Below are 14,964 nucleotides of genomic sequence, written 5' to 3'. Positions count from 1 at the left end.
ACATGGCACCCCAGCTTTAGTGCGCGCAGAAAGGGGGCTCTTATTTGTGCGCCAGTACAACAACGGCTGTTCGCTTCCTGCTATCTGTGTCTCACAAATGAATCGGTGCATCCCTACTCTCCTCTCTTTCCAAAGGAAATGCAAAATTTTCTTTCATCAGAGAACATAACTTTGGACCACTCAGAAGCAGTCCAGTCCTTTTTGTCTTTAGACGCTTCTGATGCTGTCTGTTGTTCAAGAGTGGCTTGACAAGGAATGCGACAGCTGAAACCCGTGTCTTGCATATGTCTGTGTGAGTATGCATAGTGGTTCTTGAAGCACTGACTCCAGCTGCAGTTCCCTCTTTGTGAATCTCCCCCACATTTTTTTAATGGGTTTTGTTTCACAATCCTCTCCAGGGTGCGGTTATTCTTATTTCTTGTACACTTTTTTTCTACCACATATTTCCTTCCGTTCGCCTCTCTATTAATGTGCTTGGACACAGAGCTCTGTAAACAGCCAGCCTCTTTGGCAATGACGTTTTGTGTCTTGCCCTCCTTGTGCAAGGTGTCAATGGTCGTCATTTGGACAACTGTCAAGTCAGCAGTCTTCCCCATGATTGTGTAGCCTACAGAACTAGACTGAGAGACCATTTAAAGGCCTTTGCAGGTGCTTGGATTTAATTAGCTGATTAGAGTGTGGCACCAGGTGTCTTCAATATTGAACGTTTTCACAATATTCTAATTTTCGGGATTTGGGATTTTCCTTAGTCGTCAGTTATAATCATCAAAATTAAAAGAAATAAACATTTGAAATATATCAGTCTGTGTGTAATGAATGAATATAATATACAAGTTTCAGTTTTTAAATGGAATTAGTTAAATAAATCAACTTTTTGATGATATTCTAATTATATGACCAGCACCTTTAAATCTCTGTTATAAACAGCGTCAGGACATACGTCAGGAAACCAGAAGCGGTAACGCTAACTGTAACCATGGTGTTCTGGTAGAAATAGTAAAATGCATTATATCATTCATTTCAGGTTTTGTACAACTTTTTGAGAGAGAAATTCAAGCACTTTTCAATTATTTTCAAGCATTTCACACAACTATTTCCAGCACTTTAAAGCTCTATGATGATTCAGTTTAAATGTTATTTTTCAATGGATGAACAAAATATAGCCTACTTTGTGATAAACAAACACTTATGTAAAAAATTTAAATCAAATCACAATTATAACCAATAGACAGCAGCAGAGGAGCACTTATTGGCTTATAAGTCATTAATTTCTACCTTTTCTCTATATTTTGACATTATAAAATAACTATTATAAAATATCAAATCATCAATAAATCAGATTTTGTCCGAATTTTACACTTTTTTTGTGTATGAAGAGTAGTCAAACTTTTCTTAAATTTGCTACTAATCACAATCACTGAAGTTGGTCAGTTCCATTTGCTAGAAAAATAATGGTACATTTAATAAGAGGGGAAGATATATATATTTTCTGTCTATAAAAAGGAAATTTTGCACCCGTTACTGTTGTTATGCATCACTCAAGCTTAGTGCTTTACTGTCAAATCTGTATAAACAATAAACAAAATAAAAATAAACAAATGAATGTGAAATATTATTAGTAACTGCACTTATTCATGAAAAACAATAGTAATTTTATGATTAAATGACCTTAATGATCTTTATTTTGAATACCTCACACACCAACCCACCAGCACTACCAAATCTGCTCCTGGCGCCACCATCGGTAGAACTTAGGGGCGCTAGTGCCACTGCTCTCAAATGATACTCTGGATGATACTCTGGATGATACCAAAGCTTTGTTGAATAAATATGAGCAATGCATGATTAAAAATCAAAAACCGGAACGGGATGTTTTTATATCACTGTATTTCAGAAGGAAACAGAAACATTTTCGATGTCATTTTCATTTCATCTTGCCTGTAATGCCTGATAAAGCAGCATTTGTGAACAGAGCACTGCTCTTCTGCTATAAAAGCGCCTCCTGCTGGCAGAAAATTAATTTGCAGGACAAGAATTGGAAACCACTGGTTTAAGGCCTTAGAAGGCAGCTTAGTATGTATCAAACATCAGTTAATACAAGAACACCCACCACTTGCTCAGTCTAAGTACTGTCTCTGCAAACACACTGATAAGAAAGACAGCTGAAGAACACAAGCCAAAGATCAGAATAACAGCGTAATCAACTCATCCCAGAAGCTCATACAAAGCCTCCATCTAAACAGGCTACAAGTCCTGTGGCTGCCACGAGTTTCCTGATGTCACACTGACTCTCAATCTATGATGACTATTCAACTAGTGAGGAGAAAAGCCATCCACAGGCCTGCAACAGAAATTGCCATTGGTTTGTCAAAGTGTGCATTCGATTTATAAGATGTGGCACATGCACTGCTACATTTAAGAAATTAGTCAAATTATGAATGTCAACAAATGACTGAAAATGCCAAAAAATATAAATAGCAATGTACCTGTGAGAAGTTATCCTGTAGTGATGAATGACAGTTCTAAGCCTTCACAATTCCAGCTTCCCAGTACTTTTTTTTTAATCCATTAAGCTGAATAAATGCACCTTCATGTGTTATTGTCACCCAAAAAAATACCAACAGAAGCCTAACTCACAAGATCTTCCATTAATCTCCAGCGCTCCATGTGTGAGTGGAAGTGATGTTACTGGAAGATGAGGTGGCCAGTTTGAGATCTCGATTGTTCTGCTCTCGGCACAAACTCTGCTGTTTCTGAAAATGACCCCCTCCTCTCCTCCTCATGTTCTTTCTCTTTATCGCTCTCTGTAACCCTCTCCTCTTGTCTCCTCCCCCAGCACACACACTCATTTCAGCACACTCAAGAGCTCCACACTGTGGCTGTACAGAATTTTGCCCCATGTGTTAATTCAATGTGCTCTATATTTAAAAAGTTGGATTAAGTAATATATATATATATATATATATATATATATATATATATATATATATATATATATATTTAAAGAAATTAACATTACTGTCAGTTTTGATAAATACAAGGTATCCTTGCTGAATAGAAAAGGCATTTAGTGTCACAAAAGATTTCTAGAGGCCATTTAATTTATCACAATTTTAACTAAATTATATTACACAATTATTCATTACACAATATATTTTTTTATGTAAAACATTGCTAATAATAATAAACAATTATTCTTGAGCACCAATGATTTCTATAAGATCATGTGATACTGCAATGGCTTCTGAAAGTTCAGCTTTGCCATCACAGAAATAATTTACATTTTAAAATATATTAAAATACAAAACAAAACAGTACTTTTAAATGGTAATACTTCACAATATTACTGTTTAACCACATTTTTGATCAAATGACTTGGTGAGCATTAAATATTTGTAAACATCTTATGGACCCAAAAAAACATTACATAAAAATAGGTTTATAAAATAACATGTAACATTTTTACATGTGTGAATATGAAATTTTCAATGGTTAAAACTGTTAATATTTAGAATGCAAAGCAGGGTTTTTAGCCAATATAATTATAGAAAGGTGTAGAAATACAATTTCTGACAAATTATGATAAACTTTCAAATAAAAATGTTTAATCAATATTCAATCAAAATGTACAAAAATATATTGAATCTATTTTTTAAACAGAACAGGTGCATTATATTTTGACAAAACTGTCAGCAAGTTTTAAAACTGACAGGTCAATAAAAAGTTTAACTACAGAAACACAAACTACAGAAAAACAACATTGGAAGCATTAAAAAAATACTGAAAGACATGTTTCAGAAAAAAGGAACAGAAAGAAGACTGTGTACACGGAAGTGACTTTATTGTTCTGCTCTGCATTAGTCTTATTCCATCCACAATAAAAAAGGCAGAGAGCAAACATGCCTCTCCTTCATGGATGTGTTTGTATTCAGGCATGTTGTGGTTTGTGCGCTATACTGTCCAGTTTTCCCTAAAAGTAGTTGCTCACAATATAAATGCAAGCCAAGCACAATCACGTATGGCCAATTTTCTAACATCAGCAACCTGTTTTCATAGCTCAAAAGCTCAGCAAGAAAACCTTTGGTTTCCTTACCGAAGAAAAAAAAAGCCTACATCCACATTAATTAAAGCTGCTCAAAATTTCTCTGCATTTTGGAATCAAATAAAAAACATTTCCACAAGAAAATTATTTAATTCAGTTAATATGTGATTACTATTGCACAAACCAGGCAACTACATACAAATAAGGTTGTGTAAAACAGTTGTGTTCACTGCAGCTGAAATTAAGGCTCCTTAATCCGGTTTTATAAAGAATGTAGAATAAAACCTAAATCAAGATAATAAAGCTGAAAATAAACATTCTTTAACAAACTGATATGCAACATCAGGGCATTATTATTTCTCTCTCATCAGTTCATTATGTCTGTCAGTAGTGTGACCATGCTATTTCTGAACAGGGCATCCTGTTTGTCTCATACGAGACTGAGGGGCTCTGTGTCCACACATACATAACTCACATCTGAATGGACAAAAGGGAGAGAAGCAAAGAGTAATAAAAAGACTCCAATCAAACATTAAAAATCACATCTACTTTACTGAGAAACTTAAAAAAAAAACTGAGCTACTCTTTCTTTGATTGCATCATTCTCTTGTGCATTTTGAGCAATTGTTCATTTCAAACAGCAGTTTAAAAAAAATGCTGAATCAGTTACGTTTATTTTATAATAAAATAATTCCCTTTAACTTTTATTTGTAAGTACGTTATTTATGCAATACAATAACTTTTCACCAAGCAGAGTCAGATTGTCTCTCGTTATCAGCTCAAGCATTGGTTCTCGGTTTGGGATGAACCAATGAACCAAAGCATTGGTTCATTGGTTGTCGTGGGAAGTCGTGGCCTAATGGTTAGAGAGTCGGACTCCAATCGAAAGGTTGTGAGTTCGAGTCCCGGTCCGGCAGGAATTGTGGGTGGGGGGAGTGCATGTACAGTTCTCTCTCCACCTTCAATACCATGACTTAGGTGCCCTTGAGCAAGGCACTGAACCCCCAACTGCTCCCCGGGCGCTGCAGCATAAATGGCTGCCCACTGCTCCGGGTGTGTGCTCACAGTGTGTGTGTGTGTTCACTGCTCTGTGTGTGTGCATTTCGGATGGGTTAAATGCAGAGCACAAATTCTGAGTATGGGTCACCATACTTGGCTGAATGTCACTTCACTTTCACTTTCACTTTCAATATTCATTGTGATGTTGACTCGAAAAAAAAAACAGCGTGAAATATTTCAGTGGTGTGTTTCCCAAAAGTTCCATTGAACACTAACGACGGAACGCTGCTGTTGGAAAACGCAGCACAACGGATGACTCACAAATATGATCCGAATCACAAATATGATCCGAATCGAACGAATGATTCATTCACAAACATTGTTACACGTTTCCCTTCAGAAAGAATGGACCTGTTGCATATCAATGGACTCCATTTCCATTAACAGCCCAAATGACAGGAGACACAAACCAACCCACAAAAATATGTAAACAACACTGGCCACTGCAAATATGAAAACTTATATGAGATCCACTCACCGATTCCATCCTCAGATTTCAGCACCATGATCACAGAGAGCTCATGCGCTGCACTTGTGTTCGGAGCAATTCCCTGCTGGAGGTTTAACAGACCTTTTACACTTTAACCTGATGACTACTGCTTTGAACTGCACCGAAAACCACGTCTAAAAAACCTGAGATGAAAAGGCTGTTTAAAAGTATTCGCAGTAACAGCAGAGACCGGATGTCACTGTCTGAAACCCTCATACTCCGCAGACGGGGCGTGTCCTGGCGATGACGAACCAATCAGCGTCAAGCTAGGATTTTTTTATTTTTTTATTTTGTGCGTGCACACACACATACACTAAAACATTTCACGAAAAGCAATCTATAAAATCTTAAAAATGATAGGAGATTTTAGGGAGTATGGTAGTATCAATATAACAACCCACACGTGGCTTTTTTCTTGATTTTTCTGAGAGCAGTTCATTCAGGGTGGCAGGCAATTTTGACACTTGTGGGAGGAAAGGTTTATGCATTTAAAAAAGGACTGTACAAACTCCTTAAATCTGTCGTTTGTAAGTAACACACATTGCTATTATATATATATATATATATAACAAAACATAATGGTATGCCTTTTATTGCTTGGTTTCAGCTCTATGCTCAATTTGTGTCTTTAATTATATATATTTATTATTTTACAAGCAACTAGTAAAACTGTCAAAATTCAGTTTGTGCACTTTCTTTGATGGTGTTTTGTTCACACACACACACACACACACACACACAAACACACACACATATATATATATATATATATATATATATATATATATATATATATATATGGGACACATTAAATTGATCAAGAGTAAAGACAAGTAAAGATTTTTATGCGGTTACAAAAAATATATTAAAAAGAAAATTCTGTTGTTTTGGACTTTTTATTCACAAACACATCTTGAAAAATATGCATCATAGTGTCCACAAAAATATTAAAAACTGTTTTACATTTACATTTATGTTTAGTCATTTGGAGGACGCTTTTTTCAAAGAGATGTAATATCTTCAATGTGTTTTCAAAATGTTTTCAACAACAGATATGTTTCTTGAGCAGCAAATCAACATATTAGAATGATTTTTGAGGGATCATGTGACACTGAAGACTGGAGTGATGACTACTAAAAAATTCAGCATAGCATCACAGAAATAAATGACATTTTATCTATTAAAATATAAATAAATTGTATTAAATTGTAATACTAATATTTCACAATATGACTGTTACTCTATTTTTAATCAAATAAATGCAGCTTTAGCAAAAGAGACAACTTACAAAAACAAAAATCTCACGACCTCAAACTTTTTCCAAGAATATAATCTCCATACAAACTGCATAATTATATATATTTATTATGCTCTATAAAAAGCTGCATATAAATCTTAGGTCTGTTTATAACTGCTGCCTAAAAATTCTGAAAGATAGAAAGAGAGCAGACGGAAGAGACTCAGGATGTTTGAGGGATGTTCAAGCCTTCCAGCTACTTTTACACACAGAGGCTTGTTTTCTCTTCTTGGCCCTAGGAGGATATTGGTCACATCTTAACCGTGACCGATGGCTGATTATCCTCAATACAGGATGACCGAGCACTATGTGAACAAGTCTTTGTTTGGCCGTTTACTGACCCTTTAAGACTGCTGAAGAACAAATGTGGAACTAATTTGAGACCTTAAAGAGCCAAAAAAGTACATCAAAGTTTTTAATAAGTGTGAATTTAAGTTGAAAAATCAGCACCTGGAGTTGCGAAATTTATTCATTTTCATGTCTTACTGGAAAAAGCATGCATCTTTTTCGTTATCTCATATTCATAAATCTGATGCAGCTATGGCCGGTGTCTACAGTATTAGATGCACAAAGAATACATCGTTCTCATGAAGTTTTGTTTGTGTGGGTTACATCAGAGAAGAGAGTGTGGATGACAAACGCCAGCTGCTCTCTATTGAGCGCAGCCTGGTGTTTACCAGTAAAATTAATGCGTTATTAACACGTGGGCTGAGAAATGACTAAAAACTATAAATAAAACAGGGAATCTTTCTCAAAGATAATCAGCCAAAAAGTAATTTAGTAATGAAACGATATGTGTTTTCATGGGGGAAACAATGAGGTTGCAGTCACACTCTTTGTCAGCTGGATATGAAAGACATTTCATGATTATTTCCATGTTTAAAAGGGAGTGACTTGCTGGCTTAGTACTAAAGAAAAGAAAGCTTGTATGTCAAATCAAATCTACTAGTGTTATAAGACAAGCCCCTCTTGTCTTCCACCTCACGGACTAAAGCAGATACTGCAGAGAGGCCCACCGTGATAAACCCACCTGTAAGCTTTTGCTGTTTTTGAGTTTTAGAAAAATGTACCTGACACTTTCTTTTACAAATCAAGACATATTCACAAGCTAGCACTTGAGGAAAAATCATGCTGTTCTCAAGTAGCAGGCTGCCATAATGACACACTCTTGCTTTTACTTCGTCCTGACACATAATTCAACACGTTACTACTTACACGCCAGCCTACTGATGATTAAATGCATCAATTCTGGGTCATTTTGGTCTGACTATTCTGCATGGTACAACCCGAATTCCGGAAAAGTTGGGACGTTTTTTAAATTTTAATAAAATGAAAACTAAAGGAATTTCAAATCACATGAGCCAATATTTTATTCACAATAGAACATAGATAACGTAGCAAATGTTTAAACTGAGAAATTTTACACTTTTATCCACTTAATTAGCTCATTTAAAATTTAATGCCTGCTACAGGTCTCAAAAAAGTTGGCACGGGGGCAACAAATGGCTAAAAAAGCAAGCAGTTTTGAAAAGATTCAGCTGGGAGAACATCTAGTGATTAATTAAGTTAATTGATATCAGGTCTGTAACATGATTAGCTATAAAAGCTTTGTCTTAGAGAAGCAGAGTCTCTCAGAAGTAAAGATGGGCAGAGGCTCTCCAATCTGTGAAAGACTGCGTAAAAAAATTGTGGAAAACTTTAAAAACAATGTTCCTCAACGTCAAATTGCAAAGGCTTTGCAAATCTCATCATCTACAGTGCATAACATCATCAAAAGATTCAGAGAAACTGGAGAAATCTCTGTGCGTAAGGGACAAGGCCGGAGACCTTTATTGGATGCCCGTGGTCTTCGGGCTCTCAGACGACACTGCATCACTCATCGGCATGATTGTGTCAATGACATTACTAAATGGGCCCAGGAATACTTTCAGAAACCACTGTCGGTAAACACAATCCGCCGTGCCATCAGCAGATGCCAACTAAAGCTCTATCATGCAAAAAGGAAGCCATATGTGAACATGGTCCAGAAGCGCCGTCGTGTCCTGTGGGCCAAGGCTCGTTTAAAATGGACTATTTCAAAGTGGAATAGTGTTTTATGGTCAGACGAGTCCAAATTTGACATTCTTGTTGTAAAATCACGGACGCCGTGTCCTCCGGGCTAAAGAGGAGGTAGACCTTCCAGCATGTTATCAGCGTTCAGTTCAAAAGCCAGCATCTCTGATGGTATGGGGGTGCATAAGTGCATACGGTATGGGCAGCTTGCATGTTTTGGAAGGCTCTGTGAATTCTGAAAGGTATATAAAGGTTTTAGAGCAACATATGCTTCCCTCCAAACAACGTCTATTTCAGGGAAGGCCTTGTTTATTTCAGCAGGACAATGCAAAACCACATACTGCAGCTATAACAACAGCATGGCTTCGTCGTAGAAGAGTCCGGGTGCTAACCTGGCCTGCCTGCAGTCCAGATCTTTCACCTATAGAGAACATTTGGCACATCATTAAACGAAAAATACGTCAAAGACGACCACGAACTCTTCAGCAGCTGGAAATCTATATAAGGCAAGAATGGGACCAAATTCCAACAGCAAAACTCCAGCAACTCATAGCCTCAATGCCCAGACGTCTTCAAACTGTTTTGAAAAGAAAAGGAGATGCTACACCATGGTAAACATGCCCTGTCCCAACTATTTTGAGACCTGTAGCAGAAATCAAAATTGAAATGAGCTCATTTTGTGCATAAAATTGTAAACTTTCTCAGTTTAAACATTTGCTATGTTATCTATGTTCTATTGTGAATAAAATATTGGCTCATGTGATTTGAAAGTCTTTTAGTTTTCATTTTATTGAAATTTAAAAAACGTCCCAACTTTTCCGGAATTCGGGTTGTAATATAAAGTTTCAGGATTAAAAAAAAAATTATAATAATTTAATTTAATATATGAATACATAAAATAAATGAACTAAATATAAACTACAGTTTAAATATTTTGGGATCAGTAAATTAAAAAAAATAAAATTAAAATTTTTAAAATTAAAAGCTCTTTTGAGCTTTGCATTACAGGAATATTAGAATATATTAAAGCAGAAAACTGTTATTTTAAATGACAATAAAAATTAACAATATTAAAATAAATGTTGCCTTAATGAAAATTAGAGACTTGTTTAGTGATAGAAAAAAATTACAGGACTGAAAAATGTCTGACAATACTGAGATGCTTGGATACTTGTTAACTTTCAGTTGTCATGGCAACAAGTGCTTACTAAGTTTCTAATTCTAAGCAAAATAATTTAAATGTGTGGGTAGATTCATAACAATACCACAATCATGTACACACACACACAGAGAGAAATACAAAGACCATAAAATCCTTTGAATAAAACAATATTAAAATAGAAGCAAAATACCCCCAAGCATATCGAATAGAAGTCAAAGTGTTTACAGTTTAAATTTAACTCTGTTTCCATGACACTCACTGCGAAGTGAGAAGAAGATGATTTCAAGATTTGAAGCATTTCCTAATATTATGTTTCACAACAAAATTCTCTTCAATGGAATTTCTATTACACTTTTGGCAGCACAAGCTTTTCTCATCTAACATGGGAAAATTTTCATAATTAATTATTTGATGTGCATTATAATAATGCACCATAACTTGTCACAGTTTCAATATTTATTGATGGTGACACTGAAATGGCCCTTGCCAGCAATGTAGTCTAGCACTAACAGCTTCACAAGATCTGCCCCTTAGCATCCTCTCACCTACCCTTCCACAGCAATAAAGTGTCCCAGAATGCACTGTTTCCCTGCAGCGACTCCTGTACTGTCCCCTTCATATGCACTATGAGAGGAAGTTGTAAAAAAAACACGTCCTCTACTCCTATTGAGCACACACATTCACTGTGCCACAAAACTGACACACACAGTAACATAAGTCACATGATCATAAGGCACAAAAGTCCATTACACTCTCTTTGACCTCAAATGAAGGCAAACCCAACCAGAAAACAAACCAAACAATTATGGTTCTCAAGACGATACAAGACGCAAGACATTGAAATTCCTCAAAATTATTATACTGTATATTATATACCATGCAAGGCTTTTCGAGTCACAAATAAGATTTGAATTCTACATTAGAGAGAATATTCCCCTAAAATTTGATCCTAGCTTCACTAATACAGCTGAGTGAACAAACAGTTTCATATTGAACCATATTTTATGATTTGTTAAGGCTTTGCGATCTCCCAGCATTCAGTGCAGCATGAATAAATTATGTTTACTGTTACACGATTATTGCTTTGCTGTTTGACTCTGCTTATGTTGGTTGTTTCCATTGTTGTTAGTTAGTCATCTTTTTACTGCAGATGACAGTTTCTTGACTGTCACTATTATTAAGGTCCATGTGCATCAGTATAAGGCTATTGCACATTTTATCACTGCACTGCAAGATGTTTTCTTCTTCAGAAGCAGAGATTGCAGAATCCGCATTGCATTATCTATGTGTGAATAAAAATTTGACAATGTACTGAACAAAAAACTTTAGCTGCCCAGAATTGATTAGCTGAGAGAAAGACATTTTTGCATTTACTGAATGATGAATTCCAAATTGGCTAAACAAAGACTCATTTAATTTTAACTGAATGCATCATGTTGCTTTCATATTTTTTTTTCTTTTTTCAACATTTATACAGAGTTTAACCATAGACTGTATAAAAACAGTGTATAACGCAATAAGTTAAGCAGTAGCATATTTATTCCACCAGAAGGCGCTACAATTAAACTTAACATCATTAGCAAACATCTAATGTGGTTCTAATCTTAACCCAAAGAGTAGAATGGCTGCATACAAGACCTAAATTGCATGTGTTGACCACAGTTATAAACACTGAAATATAAAAAGTACACACAGTAAATCTGGTGCTGGATTAGAAAATAATGAACATATTATTGAATCCAGGATTTTTTGTAATAGCTAATGGCTTTATAATAATCTCTATCAAGGCTCTATTATCTTTTATTAAAGCTATTTTGGTAGAAAAGAATGGGAGTGATAAAGTCGGATGAGAGAGCTGTTCATTCACAACCTAATCCACAATAGAAACGGTAATGTTCTTCCCTCCCTCTCTGCACTGCATGCGCAGGAAAACAGGGCAAGAAAACATTGCCAAACAAAAATAACACAATAACTGACCCTGAGGTAATATTAGTGCTCGTGCTATGTAATTTTTCAAAGGCGTCACATTTCCAGCAAATTCGGTACATTCTCTTTTTCTCTGTAATTTTCTGTCACCTCATGTACTTTCCTCTCCTCCTTCATGCCTCACAGAAATGGCACATGGCTTGTACTGAAAGTCACTGCAGAAGGAGACGGGTAAAATGCATGAAAACATGTCCAGGTTATATTTCATCCCAAAGTCAGAGAGAAATAATGAAACACAGTAACCTACTAGTTACAACTGTGAATAATGAATTAGCATGAAATTATTAAGGTATAAAGGATAACATAAGCGAGGATAAAAACCATCTGGTGAATAAAAAATTATATTTTAAAAATAATATTTTATTTTAAAGCAAGAGAATACATTCTTTATATATATTTATATATACAGTACAGACCAAAAGTTCGGAAACATTACTATTTTTAATGTTTTTGAAAGAAGTTTCTTCTGCTCATCAAGCCTGCATTTATTTGATCAAAAATACAGAAAAAAACAGTAATATTGTGAAATATTATTACAACTTAAAATAATAGTTTTCTATTTGAATATACTTTAAAAAACACTAATTTATTCCTGTGATGCAAAGCTGAATTTTCAGTATCATTACTCCAGCCTTCAGTGTCACATGTAACATCCAGTCTATCACATGATCATTTAGAAATCATTCTAATATTCTGATTTATTATGAGTGTTGGAAACAGTTCTGCTGTCTAATATATTTGATGAATAAAAGATTAAAAAGAACTGCATTTATTCAAAATAAATAACATATATATTCTAATAATATATTTTCTTTACTATCACTTTTTATCAATGTAACACATCCTAGCTGAATAAAAGTATTGATTAAAAAAAGAAAGAAAAAAAATTACTGACCCCAAATTACTGACCAGTAGTATATATTGTTATTACAAAATATTTATATTTTAAAAACAGCTTTTTTTTTCTTTTTCTTTTTTTTATTCATCAAAGTATCCTAAAAAAGTATCACATGTTCTGAAAAAAATATTAAGCAGCAGAACTGTTTCCAACTTTGATAATGAATCATCATATTAGAATAATTTCTAAAGGATCATGTTTTAATGATCCTAAAAATTCACCTTTGCATCACAGAAATACACGATAATTTAAAGTATAATAAATTTAAAAACAATTATTTTAAATTGTAATAATATATCACAATATTACATTTTTTCTGTATTTTTGATCAAATAAATGCAGGCTTGATGAGCAGAAGAAACTTTTTTCAAAAACATTAAAAATAGTAATGTTTCCAAAACTTTTGGTCTGTACTGTATATATATACATATTGTATTTTATTATGCATAATATAATAATTTTTAATACTACTAAATGTTACAATAATCCCATTTTAAGGAATGGGAATCTTCTTACAATTGTAAATTTATATCCATGTGTTTTTTTTTAATAGTATACATAATATAACACTTTTTTTATAAATATATAACTATTTGACCCTATTGTGACCCTATTTTAATACTTAAAAGTAGAAGCATTCTTAAACTATTTTTTATTTTTATGTTCAATTCATTTATACATTTTACATGTAAATCAGCCCCAAAACAAAACAGATTCTGAAACATTCTCCTTGCCTCCTATTGGTCAATCAAACAGCTGTTCACGCCCCAAATCCACACCACTGGCTGAGCCGATGTTGTTGTGTGGCCTGGTTCAGTCAGACTAACATACCAATATTCTGATTGTGCCACAGTGTTCATACTTTTTGGGGCAATCATGGCTTCTTCAAATATGTTTCTGCATTATGGAAAAGGAGAAAAAGATATAAAGAAAACCAGAGCTTTTAAAATTCAGGTCTTATATAAATGATAGCAAAAATGACTAAAGAGGAAACTCAGAAGAAGCATGGGAGAGTTTAGTACGACAGGTGCACTGAAAAGATAAAAAAAAGTGTAGATGGTTTGATGCATATATATATGCATATATATATATATGTGGGTTTGTTGTTTGATCTGTGTACAAAAAAAGAATACTGCCTTTGAAGAGAAAGTATGTGTTATCTGAACTCTGATGTAGGACCCCTGCTCTCTGAAACTGCAGGAAACACATCTGAGCAGGAGAACAGACTAGAGAAGTGAAATGAGGTGAGACTCCTCGGGGAGATGCAGTGCCTTTACTTGACGCTGCTTTGCCCAGCAGACACAGCTAAAACACGGACAAGACTCCTCCGATTCACCATGCTGATTCTGTATTCTGATTGTGTGTGTGTGTGTGTGTGTGTGTGTGTGTGTGTGTGTGTGTGTGTGTGTGTGTGCAGCAGAAGCCAGTTCTAGCACACAGAGTCTTCTGTTTAACGTAAAGCAGATGTGAGACTTAATCACAATCCTTGAATACATTTAAATATCATTTCCACCTTACAACCTTAACACTAAACTCACCCCAGCTAATTCTGAAGTCCCGTAACTTAATGCCAAACAGATCTCAGTGCTGTATATTAATGAATATATTAATTGAAAACATCTGCAAAATTGAAATAGAATAGGACAGTATTCTCAGCCAAAGCAGGACTAAAACACTGAATAGCTCTTGAACATTAACCAGTTATAAAAATTGATTGATCACAACGTTCTAGTAATTAGAAAATACATATAGTCATAGATATTGCATAAAACTTCTTACATTATTGGCTAAATAAACAATATTTATAATTATTCTAGTCTGTCTATTAATAACGGGGAATTTTTTAATGATTGTTTATACTGGTAACAAAGTTTCGCCAGTAGGTAGCGACAAATGATATGAATTTACAAATGAGTCAACGAATCCTTCATTGAAGCATTTCATTTATGATTCATTCGGGAACAAAACAAGTGAACTT

The 14,964-nt window shown here is 34.6% G+C and overlaps 1 protein-coding gene across 6 annotated transcripts in view; it reads right to left on the bottom strand.

The window, feature by feature from the left end:
- cyth1b (cytohesin 1b) overlaps window positions 1-14,964 on the bottom strand; it is a 62,269-nt gene that overhangs the window by 25,042 nt on the left and 22,263 nt on the right. The window contains exon 1 of one of the 6 annotated variants that reach the window (XM_059532619.1): window positions 5,580-5,810. The exons of 3 other annotated variants lie outside the window; for them this stretch is intronic. In XM_059532619.1, coding sequence (XP_059388602.1) covers window positions 5,580-5,607 — 28 coding nt within the window. In that variant the 5' untranslated portion in view covers window positions 5,608-5,810. 2 more of the 6 variants (XM_059532624.1, XM_059532621.1) reach the window with 2 other exon arrangements.

This window comes from Carassius carassius, chromosome 40 (assembly GCF_963082965.1).
Source record: "Carassius carassius chromosome 40, fCarCar2.1, whole genome shotgun sequence".
Lineage (NCBI taxonomy): Eukaryota > Metazoa > Chordata > Actinopteri > Cypriniformes > Cyprinidae > Carassius > Carassius carassius.
This window is presented reverse-complemented; position numbering and strand designations above follow the sequence as displayed.